Here is an 18,496-nt window from a genome sequence, read left to right as displayed (position 1 = left end):
ACAAGGACACAGTTCTTTTCCCTAACATGTGGAAGTAATTGCGCCAAGGGGCCGTAGTTGGGGGGGGGGGGGGGGGGGGGGTGGGGGGGTGGGGGGGGTGAAACATCGGCCCCGGGGCCCTGCTCCATGCAAAGACAACGGTCTGATACCCCTCTGCTTTGCCAAGAGATAGGTGATTCATAGGGACCCATTCTTCTTTGTGAGCCCACCAGGAGAGGCCCGGGGTGTAGGGAGATACGGTGAAAAAATAATAGCCTTGGATGAGCACTCGGTAAACAGCTGACTCTCGTGTGTGTGTGTGTGTGTGTGTGTGTGTGTGTGTGTGTGTGTGTGTGTGTGTGTGTGTGTGTGTCCCTCATCGAGAAGGCTCTGTCCTTTGAGTCAGGGAGAGAGAAGAAGCAAAGACGAAAAGGTAGGTGGTGATATGGTGGTGTTGGAGCGCCCTCTATGCGTTCCGAGAGCCGCAGTTCGCGGTTTCTGACTGAGAACCTTGTTCACTGTAGGCTACGGGGATCCTGCAAGAAAACATAGATAAGTACGTTTTAATTTGAGGAAAACCCTTCTTAACATGAATCAGTAATACAATCAGTCACAAAATACCATATCCATCAAAGCTAAACATCATCACATACAACATAGGTTCCCCAAAAGTATCTCATGAAGAGTTTTACTTTCAGAAGTTTTCGTATCCGACTAAAGTCCATTGAAAATGCCATTTTGTGCCCAGATTTCAGCGGGTATACACGTCCGACTCTTACTTTGAAAAGGGTCTCGGAGCTCGAAAGAAGAGAAAGGGGGGGGGGGGGGGGTCATTTCCTGGGAGTTATTTACTTTGAGACAGATGATTACTTTTTTTCGGTGGGAGGAGGGTGGACTGTAACATCGAATCAGTTACAGGTCGATGTAGCTGGAGCGCAGTAGTGAAGGCAGTCGTGGATGCGGACAGAGGGTGGCACATATGCTCTCACAGAGCAGGACCTCTGAGGATTATAACCGCTGCAAAGGACCCTTTATGCTGCGGCATTTGGAGTGACCAATTCATTGTGGATATACTTACACGAAAGGAATATAAAGCAGGGATTAGTATAAGGTAATTAAGGGGTCGATTGAAACTATTTTTCTTAGTCTTTTGAAAAGTTGTCTCGTTTTGATATAATTAAAGAGTGGGAAATCTACAGTAGATTACTGTTCTGTAAGATTAGATGGAGTTTAATTGTCTTCCTAATTAGTTTAGCCAGTTAATGCACTATATCATTTCGTATCATATTAATAGAAAAGTTGATCTAAAAGTTGCATTCACTTAATATGGATCGCAGGGAGCCCTTCGACCCTGCAATTTGTATGCAGGCTTTGCATTAAACAATCCAAAAGGATTTTGGGGTTTGATTTCCTCTCCCCCTTGCACCATATGGTCTCACCCCTGGACGCCAAGCGGAGAGATCATGCTGACTCTGCTGGATAAAAGCGCTCGGTTTTAGGCTCACAGCTGGAGGTGTCAATTCGAAGACTGAAGGCTCCATTGTGGGATGCTGCTTGGCATTTAATGAGAAACACATTGGAAATTGTACATCACATTGTTTTCTAGTCTGTCCCAGGAATGTGAGGAATTAAAATGGAAAATCTGTGCTGGTTGCACTTCAATAAGGCTGACTGGAGATTTCGAGCGGAGGCTGAACTGATCCAAGAGGAGAAAAAGAAGAAAGGAAGAACTTTTAGGGCCATGTCACCAACGGGTTTAACAGAGGAATACCGCTTGTGGTCAGAATTTCAAGAGTGAATTCTCACAAGAATTTAAAACATTTTAACTGTATTCGACAGTTTCTTAATTTTTTATGGAAAATTATGGTACATAACCGACCCGGTGAAAGTTGAGATAAGCCAATATCAGCTGTTGCTCAACTGTGTCCAAACCCAGCGGAGGATGCGTTTGCTCTGTGGCGCATTTGTCGAGTCTCCTGCTGGGAGAGCAGAGGAAATAAAAGTGGATCGGGACGTGCACGAAGTCTTACTGCCACTTTAGGCTCAGTCAGATTTACGCTCAGTGGCTACAGAATTCTTGCCAAGCCAATGCAATTGAAAAATCCTCTCTCGAAATTGTTTGAGACAACGCGAGTGTACAAACATGCCAAACGGATTAGGCATTTTGTCAACTGATTCCCACACGAATATGTACTTTTGTGCACACTGGGTGCGCTAATTATAGAGCTAAACAAACCCAGGTTACCCATGGATAATTTAGTTCTTTTCGACTGAGCCAGAGCGGGCAGCCACAGGAAACAGCAAAGGGACCAGCAGCTGTATTGTCTGGGACCAGGGAAGTTATGCAGAAAATGGAATCTAGACCTCCCCGTCACATGCAAAACCTATTTTGAGATATAAAAAGAAAGAAAAATACTTAAAGTTAATTGAAGGGGAGCTTAATCTTTAGCAGAGTTTTCTTTGAGTGGGCCACTCAAATTATGTTCCCCCTGATTTACAAAAAAAAATCCCTGATCGCCCATCAGCTTCAAAGAATATGGGGATCATAGTTGCAGAGGTACCTGAAAAAGGCAGACATAACACGATCTTTGTAAAGAATTGTTCGGAATAATGGGCTAAATTTGAGAAGGTATCAGACCTGATTATCCAGTTGATAACAGTGTTTTTATAGGTACATTTAGAATTGTAACAAAAAGGGGAGAAACAGAACAATGTGCAACCAATTTGTGCTTACATTCCATGCAAAAACTAAAATGTGCATTTATAAAACGAAAAGATAAGCTTTAGGAGAGCGAGTAAGCAAAGGGGGGGGGGGATTAGCTTCGATGCACTTATAAGGCGGACTGTGTCGCCCTCTATCGATTGGGAGCAGCCACCACTGGCTCTTTTTACCCTCAAAAATGATATGAATTGCATGACAACTTTTTAATGACTAAATTGCAAAAATATGGCTTGTGTAGCAAATGTGATACATATTAAATATCATATATAATCAGATTAAAATTCGATATATTTTTATATATTTTGTCTAACAAACACTCCGTTATCAAAAAATTAAAGATTTCTGGCAGTTATTTCATGGTTCAGGTTAAAGGGTTAACGGCAGAATTGCGAGTCACAATTTGCGAATAGTAATTCTCCTCTTAATAAAATAATGGATGCATATCTGCAATAAATTTCACATGTGTACAGTTTCAGCACTAAAGCAATGTGTGGCACCAGAAATGTGCACGCATCATAGCAAGCGCATGCTCGATATAATTACTTAAAGTTGGGCTTAAAGGAAGTAGAAGTCAAAATTCAAAAGTGAAAACTCCACTGATCCATTTTTTTAAAACATTAATGCTTTCAAATGGGATAAATCGTGTAAGATCGGATAAAGTGTCCTCGTCTTTAGTAAATAACCGTTTGTCTTTACAGGTCAAAGCATCCATAGTCATGGATTGGGTGAAGACGTTTGTCCTCTTTGGGGGCAGTTTGGTGGTTTTGGTTACAGGTAAGTAAAACAGTCTGCAGGTAAATCCTTTTGATAGTTTCCCAGCTGTTTCTCTGATGTTTACCAAACTGTCTCTTAGTTACCTCTGGACTGCCTCCACCAACCATCTTGTCTGACCAGGAGGAGTTTGTCCTACAGCGCAATTCCATCTTCAATATAAGCTGCACCGGTAAAAGAAACGTGGTTTGGGAGGAACCGCTGCCGAAAAATGCCCTGGTTTATCCGGGGTATTACACTTCAACACTCTTCATAGACAACGCAACTGTAGAAAACACAGGTTATTACACGTGCAAATATGAAGACCCGGATGAAGAACTGGAAGATGCTGAAGCAGAAATTTATGTTTTTGTCCCAGGTGAATATATTGGTCATATGTTATGCTATACCATATAACTTTTGCTCGGGCGGCTTACAGCACTAGAGTGAATTTGTGGGGGGTGTCGGTTTTTCGCGTTTAGCGGTCGCCCACATGCCATAGGCTGATGAAGCAAATTATAAAAATCTTCTTTTTTTAAACCTAGATCCACACGTTCCATTTGTCCCCGAGTTACCCAGAGACCTGGTTGTCTCCATGGACAATATGGACAATTATGGATTCAACATCCCATGTCGTGTGTCTCACTGGGACTCCTATGTCATCCTGAGAAAAGTCCCCAGTGGAGAGGCTATGCATGCCTTATACAACAACAAAGAAGGCTTCTTCTCAAACAACCTATCTCCTGGGCAGTACCAGTGTGAAACCAATGTGAATGACCAGATATTCCGAAGTTCTATTTACACTGTAATATCTAATGGTAAGTCAAGACAAGTGTAGTTGTAGTATGATATACTCTCTTTTTACTAAAAAAGAAATAGGAGCTATAGACATGGTAATGGCAGGATAAAGATTAAAAAAAAAAAGAATAACTGAACAGCTGGAAACACTCCTGTTTATGAAGAGAAGGCTACAGGGTGATCTCACTGCATGACATTATGTCATTATTACAGAAGTGGGATGACTTCACATGCATGTTTGCACTCTCTGTGTGTTTGTGTGTGTGTGTTGGTGTATAACCACCACTCTGCGATAAATCAAGTCACGGTAATCAGGCTGCCACACGTGATGTGAGAGATTGTGTTGCTGATAAATGCTCTCCGCTGGTCCCTCTTTAGACCCTATGGAGATAATAGCCAGTGAAGAGACATTGCGAGCAGGGCAGCCTTTCAACATCACATGCATCGTTCCTTCTGGCCTGGACTTTCAACAGCAGTGGCTCCATCCTAAAAAACAGGCAAGATGCAGTCATTTCCCTCTGTGTTTTCCCATTTTAATTAAATTTAGTCTCCTATACAGCTTCAGCCACTCATCCACTTCATCTTGCAGTGTGTCCTTCTACCCAATGTCATTTCCAAGCCAGCAGTACTGAGCCTTAAATAAGAAAATAATGGTTTTGGACCCAAAGCTAGCAGTGGCCAGTGGAATATAGCTCAGAGGACAGCCTTTAGTGGTTACAAATTATGTGTTAGGAAAGCAGCAACTGAAGGTTGAGTCTTTATTGTGAGGATGTAAGCCAAACACAGCACTTTTGCATAGAGTTAACTGCCACAGCTATCTTGAGGGAAAGAAGCAGTTTAAAAGAAGGGCAAGAGAAACCATAGTAAATCTTTGACCCCACTGACTTTGAAACATGTCGGACAGATGTTATCTGCTCCTGTAAACCAGCTAAACATTTAATGCTTTTAATGCGTGTTACGTTGAAGGGTCAGAGCAAGTTGCATTTGTAACTTAAGTTTGTTTATATTCAGATAGTTAATCTATGTGCACATTTTGCATGGGATTCCTTTAAGCCCTTTTCCAGAGATGGTCAGGAACACAGGACTTATGACTCCTGGTTTTGGTCTCAGCTGCAATTACAGGCTCTTTAAAAGCCTCTGTGATCCTAATTTATCTCCTGTGGCCTAGCAAGTGTTTTAACCATTAGCCTTCAGCACCATGACATACAGATTCTGATATACAGATGTTGTATCTGCAAAAGGGAAAACTCTGTGAATTACAACATTCAGATATCATATTGCTAATTTTTTTTTCTCTGGTGATCTCACACTGTTCTTTTGTGTCTATAGGCTAAGGATGCAGTTTTGATGAAGGAAACTTTTCCTGAGCGGGTCGTCTACATCCTCAGTATCCCACGAGCCGCCTCAGAGGACAGTGGCACCTATGAGTGCTCTGTTACAGACAAACGCGGTGAGGTCAGAGTCAAAAAGGTGGCTGTGACGGTCTTTGGTGAGTCATCCCCAAGAAACCTTTCCTAGATACCACCAATGAGTTTCCAGCAGAGCTGTAATAATGTGAATAACTGCGTAAACGGCCGACTTAAAATCAGTTATATCATATATATTTAACATTCTCATCATCATTCAGGTCAAATTAGTATTTTCCCATATGTGCACAAAATGCTTTCAGCAGTGTGTGGAAGTCATTTTCTGCTATCCAACCATAAAACATCACCGCTGCTTTCAGCATCAGCTACTGTGTTTTATAGGATGGGTTCAACAGATGTGTGTCAGGTCTTCATTTCACCTTCAGCCTCCCTGTCAATGTGCCTTCTTCCCAGTCCTTGACTTGCACCACTGTTAACTTTCCTCACTCACTTTAACCCATTTTAACCTGCAGTCTTCTGCTTTTTCCTTTTGCAGAGGAGAATTCTTTTGTGGCCATGGACCACAGTGGGATTTTATCCACAGAATTTGTCCACAGTTTTGAGGAGACAGAGTTTACTATCATTATTGACGCATACCCAGCCCCCAAAGTGATATGGATGAAAGATGACAAAGACTTACAAGTGAACTACTACCTCTTTACTACGACTAGCCACCAGGGAGGAAATCGGTGAGGAAAAATATTCTTTGTTATTAGATTTATATGCAGGAAAATTCAACATTGACAGCAGTTATTTAGTTTGAAGGTCTTGTGGTGGTTGTCCAGCATAACATCTCCCACAAGTAGCGGCAAAACTAGTAACATTTAAAAAAAAAAAAGACATGTATGACAATGAGATGTAAATGTGATTTTAGCATTATCCTTATTTAGCATATCATTTTCTTACCCAGGTATCTGAGCATTTTGAAATTCAGACATCCTCTGGAAAAAGACAATGGAAATTATACCATAATTGCTCAAAGTGGCTCTCACACTGCTCAGTTCTCCTTTAACCTGCACGTGAAAGGTAAGAAAGACAGACTGACAGACCATAGAGTATTTAGGACCTATAGAAGATTTATGACCCACTGTATTTGTCTTCTTTCAGCTCTCACTGCAGGAATGATCCCATCATCTTCAGTCCCTGTGCTGCTGCCAGAGCTGGACGAGATGGTAGTTACTCTCCACACCCCTTTCACCTTGACCTGTCATGGACAGGAAAAACTGGGCTGGGAGACGCCAATCAGTTTATCGGAGCAAACGCAGGAGGACTCCAACGGCTTGTTTTTCAGCACCATCACAGTGGATAGTGCCACCGCAAGCCACACTGGCTACTACACGTGCTTTTATAGTAGAACTATCACTGAGGATACAGCAGAATTTAGCAGAATCTACATTTATGTTCCAGGTATGGAGTAAACTGAGCTTGTGTGTTTTGTGTGTTTGATTTTATTTTCTGGTGTGATAATCTTGTTTTATTCCTACACAGACCCCGATGTCCCCTTTCTGGAATCACTGATACCTTTTGGCAACCACGTCCTGTCTGGATACGATGAGATGGAGATCCAGTGTCGAGTGTCTGATCCAAATGCTAACGTGACTCTGATTAACAGTGACACCCAGCAGCCTGTGCCTAGTATTTATGACAGCAAGAGGGGCGCTTTGGGGATATTCATTGCTGGAACCTATGTCTGCAAGGCTGTCATAAATGGACACGAATTCTACAGCGAGGAATATATTGTCCATGGTTGGACAGGTGTGTTTTCTTGTGTTTGTGAATATGTAAGACAAAGACACAAGTTTAGCATCCTACATGTTAATTCTAAGATCAAGATTTACCTCTATACCATCATTTTAACTCGATAAAATGTTGTATCACAGATGAGCTGGATGTTGAGTTGACAGCAAAAAAGACTGCTCTGCTGGTGGGCGACACAATAACTGTCACCTGTCTGGCTCGGGGATCTGAGATTCTGGAAGATCACTGGAAGTATCCCGGCAAACTGGTGAATGCACACGTCATTTTGACTCCATCTGTATTTAATGTTGTTTTAAAATTGTTTGTAACTGAGCATCTCTGATGTTCCCTTTTTGTTTGGCAGGCAAATCGTGGTACAAAAACAGTGCGAGAAAATAAGAGAACTCAGGAGATCTTTTATACCCTGACCATCCCACAAGCTTCAACCAAAGACAGCGGCATCTACTCTTGCTCCATCACTGACATACTGAGTAACAGGGGCCAGACGAAACAACTAGCTATTCAAGTTTATGGTATAAAACCTTCCTTATCCAGAGTGAATATCATGTATACTATTTCTGAAGTCTTTCTTTTTACAATGATATATTAGTGATTATCTTTTGGACTCTCTTCATGTCTCACAGCAAGTGATATCTTGTCCATCAAGCCGGAGTTCAGAGAATACGAATCTGCAGCGCTGGATAAAGTCTGTGAGTTCAGGGCTGTTGTCAACTCCTTCCCAAGTGTTCATGTCAGCTGGTTTAAAGATGGCTACCCACTCAGCTATGTGACTGCAGAGATCTCCACCAGCCTTCGGCAGATCAATGAAACCAGGTGAAAAGCCACTAATGGCAGCAGAGCTAATGACAACCTCAAAGTAAAATTCTCATGCATTAGCTAGTTTACCTTTTAATTAGTTAGAGTTGATGCGACTGTGAGCTGTCACTACTGGGTGCTTATTGGAACTTCTGGTTGTGTTGTTCTTTACAGCTACAGGAGTGTTCTCACCCTGATCCGAGCCAAGGAGGAGGACAGCGGGAACTACACCATGCGGGTGGATAACGGAAACCAAAGTCGTGATATCAGTTTAATCCTTGAAATCAAAGGTCAGAGAAATCAATTCCCTATGATTACTGCTCTGACAACCTTTTAGCCTCAGTTAAAGTCTGTTTTTTTTTTCTCATGCTTACACTGACTGTGTTACAGTGCCTGCAGTCATTGTTGATCTGATGGACGTTCACCATGGCTCACCTCAAGGCCAGTCTGTGGTTTGCATTACCAGAGGGCAGCCGACACCCACGGTGGAGTGGTTTGTCTGCAAGAATATCAAACAGTATGTGCAGTCTTCTTTGAGAAAACATTCATTTGTTCCTGGACCTCTCTATATACACACATGCTCTACATAGTCTTTTTACTGCTGTTACCATCCAGTTGCGCTAATGATTCGTCTTCGTGGGTGCCCATCCCTGCCAACTCCACTGAGATCACATTGGACTCACACATTGATGAAGACAATAACCTGGAGAGCCAGGTCATGTTTGGTCATCTGGAAAGCACAATGGCAGTGCGCTGCCTGGCCAGGAACGAAATGGCTGTTGTCAGCAGGGAGGTCAAACTGGTGTCCAATGGTGAGAGCACACAAATATATTTCACTGCATCCTCTTCAATAACCTCCTTTTTTTAACCTAGCTTTGAAATGATGTTGTTTTTTCCACCTTTTATCCTCCAAATTTCCTTTAATTTTTGATGCTCAGGGTGTGATGTGCTCTGTAAAGACTGTTTAGGGCTAGCTTAGCTCTGCCAGTGTTGTAGCAGCTGTCAGCTGATGACATTTTAGTCGCACAACTGATGGTGAGTCATCAGGAAGGGGCTCTTCTTCTGACAGCTAATTTTGGGACTCCAGGAATCACTAGGCCATTTGGTCCTTTCAAATGAGCTTTACAATTTCACCCCCATCTCCCTACAACAGCTCCTCATCTCCACCCCATCCCCCCCACTTCTGTGTTGTTTTCTCAACATGACTTTTTGGCTTAACTCTCTGCGCACCCTGTGGTTTTCATATTTCTTATGCAATAAATAAAGCAAATTTCACTGCAAGAATTTCAGTAGACATGCTGCATCCACGTGATTAATGCGTGATCCATTTAACATGTGTGACTGCTGGATTTCCTCTTGAACAGGCCCTCACCCTGAGCTGACTGTAGCTGCTGCTGTGCTGGTGCTCCTGGTCATTGTCATCATCTCACTCATTGTCTTGGTTGTTATCTGGAAACAGGTATTGTTGTGATCATTTTTGCATTTTATCCCCACTTCTCACCTGCTCACCAGTTCATCCATTTCTCTTTTTTCAGCATACATAATGAACTGCAGATTTTACTCTGAGCTTTCAACTGGACACTGTTAGTCTTTTCACCTGCAAGATATTTCAATATTGCATAATCAGCTCCTGAACTTAAAATTTCCTTTCGAGACAATAAAGGAAATTTAATTAGTGGGTGGATCTGCAAAACAAAGACCCCAATACTGTTAGAACAAAAGTAAATTTGCAAATGTTAATTAACCATCTTTTATGCGTTCTTTGTCTCTCAGAAACCACGATATGAAATCCGCTGGAGGGTCATAGAATCTGTGAGCCCAGACGGTCATGAGTACATCTATGTGGATCCCATGCAGCTTCCCTATGACTCCAGATGGGAGTTTCCCCGTGACAGACTTGTGCTTGGTGAGCTGACAGTCATTTTTTATATGCTAACTCTATAGAGGCTCTGTGGCCTCCCTGCTGGGATGTTCCAGCCAGGATGGCTCACTCTTTCTTTGAAGTTAGGGTGCGATAAACTAATCCAGCTTGAGGTTTTTCTGCCTGGGATTTGTTTTGAGTCAGTGATCAAGGGGACAGTCAATCACTGGAAAGAGTCACAGATGAGAGAGCAGAAGCATGCAAAGTGTATGGATGTGTTTGTATGCCTGAGCAGTTTCTTTTGTTTTTATTACAAGGAAACTGATCCCCTGTTGTTGCGTCTTTCACAGGTCGTATCTTGGGCTCTGGAGCCTTTGGGAAGGTGGTAGAGGGCACCGCCTATGGGCTCAGCCGCTCCCAACCTGTCATGAAGGTGGCAGTGAAAATGCTGAAACGTGAGTTTAACAGTTGCCATGTCATAACTGACTGAATTCAGTGGTAAATAAAATAAGCCTTGAAAAAATTCTAACAATGAATTCAGTCAGTGGTACAGGCCTGTCTATATACATTACATATATTACTGGGAAAACAGCTGACAGCTCATTTTATTTGTTGAAGGAACTCAAGGGGGTGGTAAAGTGAAAGCTGTAAAGACACTATAGTGAAGACAGGACACTACAGTGAAAGATTTTTGTCTTTAGTCCCATATCTTATGATAAAAGTCTTTAGATATGGGACTGAGTGGCTTGTTGTTGGTTTGACTGAGTGTGTGATAGTCATGCTTGCTGTACCTTCTTTCAGCCACAGCACGCTCCAGTGAGAAACAGGCCCTGATGTCTGAACTCAAGATCATGACTCATCTTGGACCCCATCTCAACATTGTTAACCTCCTGGGAGCATGCACCAAGTCAGGTAAATAACCCACACAAACCAAGGACATAAAGACACACACACACACACACACACACACACACACACACACACACACACACACACACATAGAGACACATGCACACACTCACTTTCATAAGCAAACATGTAAGGTAGTATAATGACTGTTTATCATAACCACTGTTGCCTCTCCTATGTAATTTAGTCACCATTTTACAAAGACACACAAACAATAACACCCACATTTGTATGCACGCACTCACACAAACACTCTTTCAGATTTGGGAACTGCAGACATTTACAATTGTAACAGCCCAAAAAGATTGACAGCCTTCCTCAGCTCTTGCTGGGTGTGGTATTTTAATAGGCTTTTTATGGGAAAGTGGAGGCTTGCCCTCTTGACTGTGCTTTTAGGCTTTTATGAGCCTCTGATAAGATTAGCCTGCAGACTGACGCCAATGCACGACTTCATCTTCTGTGTTGTTCCCAGGCCCTATCTACATTATCACTGAGTACTGCTTCTATGGGGACCTGGTTAACTATCTGCACAAGAACAGGGAGAACTTCCTCAGTCTGAACCCCGAGAAGAACAAGAAGGAGCTGGATATCTTTGGAATCAACCCTGCAGATGAAAGCAGCAGGAGGTACAACATATAGAAGATATTTCTCACATCTGCACATATATCACAAATAATGTATTTTCATTTGTGGAATGATATTTTTTTTTCCATGCAGACAGTTATCAAAAGGTACTTTGCAAAAAGACCAAACATCCTCAAGTCTTTACAAGCCCAAGCAACCGTTTACAACACATGCACTCACATTGTCCATCTACCCCCAATCAGTAACTCTATCACCAGTTTCTCCATGGTTGAGGAGGTTGTCTGGCATCTTTGCCTAATCAGATCACAGTCTGAAGTGGTCTCCGCTTTCAATTTAATTGCGTTACTATGGAGGTACCTGTTAATTGTGTCCACCCAAATCCTCATGGTAAAATAGCAGCCCTCTCTTGCTCTCTTTTGAGGCTCATCTGTGTTGATGGATGACTCAGTGACCACACCTCAAAATGACCATAACACAATTTAATCCTGGCTACTATGTTATCCTCAACCACATCTTCCTCTAACCTCAGCCTAGGGGAGTGAGAGGATTTAAGGACACACACACATATAAACTGACATGCATGCACATAATTTGTAGAATGTATTTTTGCTATAGGTTGCCATCACTAACAACGTTCCTTTCTTGTCTTTGCTCCCAGTTATGTGATCCTGTCATTTGAAAGCAAAGGGGACTACATGGATATGAAGCAGGCTGACAGCACTCAGTATGTGCCCATGTTGGAGATGAGCAATGCCTCCAAGTACTCAGACATCCAGCGGTCTAACTATGACCATCCACCCTCGCAGAAAGACTCGAGTGGTACGCACCGTCTTCCTGTCCTGCTTCTTGCTCTGCCCTCAGAGTTATTGATGTGGACTTGTTTGGCCTTGGTGCTATGTTTGAGTCAGTGTTTTAGCCAGGGGGTACACCCTGTCAGAATTTTAGAACTGGTAAAACCCTGCAATTACATGGAGAGGATAATTGCAGCACATGCATAATAATGCCTCATTTCTCCCTGCCATTAGTAAAAGCCAGGTTTGCGCAGGCAGTGCTATATTTGCAATACACGTTGAACATATACTCGCATAACGCTTCAGGGTGTGTTTGCGTGTGTTTTCTAAACCAGAAGGTGAAATGGAAATCATGCTGTCAGACGACGTAAATGAAGGCCTCACCACCACTGACCTGCTCAGCTTTACCTACCAGGTGGCCAAAGGCATGGAGTTTCTTGCCTCCAAAAATGTAAGTTTAAAAGAATTTTTTTTCACGCACAGATCTACAACCTTGCATTCCCCTGCTTCCCTCTGCACTAATCGCAGATTATAGGTTTTGTGCTTTGACCTATATGAAGACAGCCATACTGGCCAAAGGGGCGAACTAAGGAAATCAGTGGTTGTGTGATAAGCAGTCCCGTGAAGGCTGCTGAGCCCACTCCAGAGAGCGGCCAGGAACCGAATATAGTAGCAGCACAGCCAGAGCTAGAATTACCAGACAGGGACGCACTGCAGCCAGAGGTTTTTCATTCAGCTTCATAGTTATTATCCCTAAATATCCAGTGGTCACAGACATCCCTCCAACTGGCATGTATACACAAAGAGTATGCTTTATAAAGCATTATGAAACTGCATTAAAAATGTGCTTGAGAGAGTAGCTATGGGAGCAGAGTGTACTGGTTTGAGCTCGAAGAGAATATGAGTTTAAGAGAGAACTGAGAACAGCTATGTCGTTCAATGAAGTGCTAATCAAGTTTCCTTACTTTCTTACAACAGTGTGTACATCGAGACCTTGCAGCCAGGAATGTCCTTCTCTCTCAGGGCAAGATAGTGAAGATCTGTGACTTTGGACTGGCTAGAGATATCATGCATGACAACAACTATGTATCCAAAGGGAGCGTAAGTGTTTCTTCTCCGGACAAATTATACTGTAGTTTAAAAAATAACAGATTCAACAATAGCTGAAGATTTTGTTTCTGCCGTAAAACAGACTTTTCTCCCGGTGAAGTGGATGGCACCAGAGAGTATTTTTGATAACTTGTACACCACTCTGAGCGACGTGTGGTCTTACGGCATCCTCCTCTGGGAGATATTCTCCCTAGGTGAGTCCCAGCAAACCTCTGTTAAAGAAAAGAAAATCCAAATATTGGTTGAGAAACTCACGTGAAAATGTCTCTGTGCAAAGGTGGCACCCCGTACCCAGGGATGGTGGTGGACTCGAGTTTCTACAACAAGATCAAGAGTGGATACAGGATGTCAAAACCAGAGCATGCACCTCATGATGTGTATGTAGGGGTTCACGTAATGGTTATACAGTTGCTTTGTTGGGGTGTTCATTTCTGTGCTGTGATATACACCAGCGGTCCCCAACCTTTTTTGCGCCACGGACCGGTTTATGCCCGACAATATTTTCATGGACCGGCCTTTAAGGTGTCGCGGATAAATACAACAAAATAAAACTAGTACCGGTACCGAAAAAAAGAAGATTTATTCATAACACACGTGAAAAGACCAAGGAAAACCGAGTAAACGATAACAAAATAACGCTGAAAACCGATAAAAACCCTGAAAACTATACATTTCACACCTGAGCCTCAACTCTCACAGCCCGGTACCAAACGACTCACGGACCGGTGCCGGTCCGAGGCCCGGGGACCGCTCATATACGGCATCTCGAATCTGTCAAGATAAACTTACAAAGTGCAAGACAGCTTGTATGTTCTCGACGATTGCATCAGATCACATGTTTGTTGCTTTTTCAGGTATGAGATGATGATGAAGTGCTGGAACAGTGAGCCAGAGAAGAGGCCATCTTTCCTGGGTCTGAGTGAAACAGTAGCTTCGTTGTTACCCTCCAGCTACAAGAGGGTGAGTCTCCTTGTGACCTCTTACAGCCTCAGAGCTCTGTGGAAACTTAACACCTGCTTTCAAGATTTACCTCTGCTCATTCTTGACCTCATGGTTGGACGTGTGCATTCTGTTACCTTTTTATTTTTTTCATTTTCTAGCTGTTTATTGGCTTTTTAGGTATCATTTACCAAGCATGTGTTTAAAATGCAAGCTGTGTATTTAAAGCCCTTTCCACTCTCTCTGCATTTGGATATTTTTTTCAAGCTCTCTCGCTTTTTCTTAAAAAAACAAAAAAACCACACACACACATGGAAGCACACAAACCTACAAGTGATTAGAGTTCAAATGCAGCAGCTGGATGTCAGAGCAGCTGGCCTAATGACACAGCCCCAGTTCTTGCCTCCACCACCCAGTCTTAATGACCCCACTACACATGGCATATCAAACCGGCCACACCTCTGCCTTCCCCACAGTGTAAATGGCTGGTGGCAGAACACGAACCAGCTCCTGTTTTAGCACCTCACGCTAGCATGAGATATGTAATTTTCAGTTTAGATCGCACCATCCAGCTGGCAAATGAGCTAGTGATTACACACAACATACCGCACTTCTCCAGTCCTGTGGCTCCATAGTTCTATGGTTATTCTGTGAATTGAATCATCATTGCTTTTGTGCAACAGGAAAAAGTTATATCTTTTGTTTCCACCCTGTATTGGTATCTAGTTCTAATGGGCCCATGTTGTTTTTGATTCAGCAATACCAAAGAGTAAACCACGAGTTCCTGAAGAGCGACCACCCTGCGGTTACTCGGGTATGCATGGAAAATGAGGACTACATTGGGATTGCCTACAAAAACCAGGGGAAGCTGAAGGACAGAGAAAGTGGCTTTGATGAACAGCGGTTGAGCTCTGACAGTGGCTACATCATTCCCCTTCCTGACCTGGACCCTATATCTGATGAAGAATATGGAAAGAGGAACAGACACAGGTAAAAGTCAGTGACTTTTGCTACAGTTCACAGTGTTACGCTTTAGATGCGATTAACTTGTGTGTTATTTATGCCCCCTGTAGCTCTCAAACATCTGAAGAGAGCGCCATTGAGACAGGCTCCAGCAGTTCCACCTTTGCTAAGCGTGAGGGTGAGACTCTGGAGGACATCACGCTGCTGGATGAGATGTGTCTAGACTGTAGTGACCTGGTGGAAGACAGCTTTCTGTGACAACTGCTCAGCCTATAAAGCATTGGCAGAAAAGACAAGGGGTGTGAGGATATGGGAATCTAGAGAAAGACCTGTAAATGAACCAAAGACTGTTCTGTCAACCCTCTAGCCCCGCCATCCCTCCTATCAGTCACCCCATCAGAGAGAGAGGACAGAACAAAACCACTTCAGTATCTGGATGACTCTGTGGTGACATCGCTACCCCTCGGACATTGCCCCCCCGTCCCCGTGGGCTGGAGATGAGAGTGAGCAGAAAGTTACCTTAAAGAACTCAGAAGACTCAGAGCCTGTGTGTTGGAGACATCTAGATAAAAAGATCTAATTTGTCTTTGTACTTTGCAGAGCTTTATTCTATCGGGCATTCTTTTAACAGCAATATAAGCAACAAGGGACAAATTAAACATGTTAGTCAGAACTTTGATTGAACACCGCGGGACGTCATTCATATGGTATCTATAAAACCACTATAGTGCACTATTTAAACTATATGATTCCAACACTAGCAACAACTTTGGCAGGTAAACACACTCCATACTCACCTGCTGCAAGAGAAGCACCTGATGCTGGTACAATCAGTAGCAATACTTGGATTTTAAAGCACAAAATTTGGACTATGTGCATTTTTTTTGTATATAACCATTTAATGTATTCAGTGGTTAAGTACATACAGTAATTCAAATTTATTTTTTTACTTTATCAATATATAAACATGTTTAGTTTGTGAATACCAAGTAGATTTTTACCACAGCGGTTTGTATGGTTCGGAGAAATGAGCTTCTGAGTTGCTTCTTGGCGCTGCGCTTTTTGCAGAAATACAAATTCAAACATTTGTTCTCAGATAAAGTCCCCAGTCATATCTGTCATATAGGCTTTGTCTAACGAAGTGTGATTGTAATGTAAATAGCTTCAGAGTTGTTATATAAGAAAGAATTATTGGGATAGCACTCAAATATTTTATAAACACATATTCAACTTGTCCACCCTTATTCACCCGATTGAAGACAATAATTTTGTGAAATCCATTACAAGAAAGGAGATAATTCTCCTTTCTTCAGTCAGAGAAACATTAAAACATCACAGTAGACAGTCAAAAATATTAGTTTTCTCATGCAAATATGGGAATCATAAAATAATAGAGATCAAAAGGCATTTGTATCAGTAAATATGGCAGCATGGCCAATAAAAAGTATATAGTGCTTTACCAGAAGGTTACATCCTCTAACCTCATATTTTATCTGTTGTCCTGATGTCTATTAGCAGGTTCTAGTTATAAGAAGACAGTAGATAAACTACAGATTCATTTTTATATGATGTCATACATCAATTATCTGTAGACTCTTTATAACCCTCTGTATCTTCCTGCTGCTGAACCAGCTGTGCCACTGCCTCCTTCTCTTTTACTGTGACATAAACTACGTACGGTTGTTGCACTTTCCTGTCTTTTTGTCTTACTGTTGTCGTTTGATGTTGCTGACAAATTAGCTCTCGTCTAGTTTTGGTCTTAGATGCTTATGGCAGGCTGTATGGATGTGAATGTTTGTGGTGCGGTTGAGTGATGTGTTGTCATCAGTACCCTACCTGTAAGTAAAGGTAATCACACCCAGTATGATGATTCAATACTGTGCTTCATTATTTTACATCATGTACATTCAGATGATTTATATTTCAATAAATGATTTATAATGTAAAAAAAATCATGTTCTATTGCTCTTTGTGATTTTTAAGCATTGCACACCCAAACAAAAAATATATAGGAATAGAAAATTTTTTCTGAGGCATTTTTCATTACAGAATAAAGAAAAATAAAGTGATCAATTAAAAAAATGTGCTTACAGAGATATAACATGCCATGAAGATGCAGCGAAATAGATTCCCTACATCTGACTGTAATATTCTAATAAACCAATATAAATTGCAAAAGGAACAGAATTGCCTTTTGCCTAAATCAGTGTCATCATACGCACACAAACAAATATACACAAATAACCAACAATGGAAGAAATACTCTGATCCTCTCCTTGAAGTACTATACACAGATTTTACTGAGTAAAAGTATTAAAGTAGACATGAAAGACAATTTCTGCATAAAAATGTCACTGTGTGGTCAGCAGTTTAATGTGAGACAAAGATATGTTATTTTTCATCTTTTGTTACAAAATCTCATTTTCAAAACGCATTTATTCAAAATGTAAATTCTAATTTATCTCAAGTGACCCCAACTGGTCATTGCTTTCATGCAAGCAACAGTGTGACAAAGAGGTGGAGACTTATTGTTACAACAGAACAAACTGTATTTATATACTGTAATACGATGTTAATCTAAATATAAAGTGGAACTTCAAATATCTATTAATGTGAAATAACTGGATGAAGACAAATTCTACAAAGTAGAATAAAATGAAAATATTCATGTCAAGCACAAGTATTCTAAAATTGTACTTTAGCATAGTGTTTCAGCAAATTACTTAGTTGTATCACTTCACATCACTCATATTTTATGTGCCAAAAAGAGGTTAATAAGATAACATAACCCCAAACATTGTCAATATACTGTGCAATCTAAGACACTGCCACAGGGGGGCAAAGATATCTCCTCATGAATCACCTTGTGAAATCGCCAACTAAACGTAAAAAGTATAAAGTATAAGGTCATACATGGTGCTGTTCTAGTTTATCATTGTCCGTGCTTTAGTGTCTGTTTGTGTGCTTCACTACTAAAAAAAAACAACAACAACAAAAAACCCCTTCAATTGCATTTGGAGACACTACAAGTGAGTATTAGCTGTCATTGACCGACCCTCCACAAGGGGGAGGTAGTATCAAGATAATGCTATATGCGTTCAGGAGGGCCTAAGGGGGATGGCAACATAAT

General features: G+C 41.7%; 1 protein-coding gene across 1 annotated transcript; it reads left to right on the top strand.

Moving 5' to 3' along the window:
- The first annotated feature begins 874 nt into the window (after window positions 1-874).
- On the top strand, window positions 875-17,310 carry pdgfra (platelet-derived growth factor receptor, alpha polypeptide). The gene is made up of 29 exons (XM_086283765.1): window positions 875-1,090; window positions 3,400-3,475; window positions 3,555-3,830; window positions 3,997-4,269; window positions 4,628-4,746; window positions 5,579-5,738; window positions 6,152-6,344; window positions 6,566-6,681; window positions 6,763-7,062; window positions 7,144-7,410; window positions 7,536-7,660; window positions 7,757-7,925; window positions 8,037-8,226; window positions 8,383-8,498; window positions 8,599-8,725; window positions 8,824-9,020; window positions 9,573-9,667; window positions 9,982-10,114; window positions 10,420-10,524; window positions 10,871-10,981; window positions 11,451-11,604; window positions 12,222-12,382; window positions 12,690-12,805; window positions 13,333-13,455; window positions 13,547-13,658; window positions 13,742-13,841; window positions 14,319-14,424; window positions 15,161-15,393; window positions 15,477-17,310. The coding sequence occupies exons 2-29, from the start codon at window positions 3,418-3,420 to the stop codon at window positions 15,622-15,624; spliced, it is 4,383 nt and encodes a 1,460-aa protein (XP_086139891.1). The 5' UTR covers window positions 875-1,090; window positions 3,400-3,417; the 3' UTR covers window positions 15,625-17,310.
- Window positions 17,311-18,496: the final 1,186 nt, after the last annotated feature.

This window comes from Aulonocara sp. 'chitande type north' Nkhata Bay, linkage group LG23 (assembly GCF_057382095.1).
Source record: "Aulonocara sp. 'chitande type north' Nkhata Bay isolate Kocher_YH1m ecotype deep benthic linkage group LG23, A_spYH_male_GT1.1, whole genome shotgun sequence".
NCBI lineage: Eukaryota > Metazoa > Chordata > Actinopteri > Cichliformes > Cichlidae > Aulonocara > Aulonocara sp. 'chitande type north' Nkhata Bay.
Note: the sequence above shows the minus strand (reverse complement) of the source record. Positions and strands in the feature narration are given on the sequence as shown.

Bases quoted from the DNA above. Each gene is read 5' to 3' on its own strand.
- pdgfra (XM_086283765.1), top strand. From the start codon at position 3,418: ATGGATTGGGTGAAGACGTTTGTCCTCTTTGGGGGCAGTTTGGTGGTT. The intron at 3,831-3,996 runs GTGAATATATTG...TTTTAAACCTAG, and splicing joins AATTTATGTTTTTGTCCCAG to ATCCACACGTTCCATTTGTC. The intron at 9,021-9,572 runs GTGAGAGCACAC...CCTCTTGAACAG, and splicing joins GGTCAAACTGGTGTCCAATG to GCCCTCACCCTGAGCTGACT.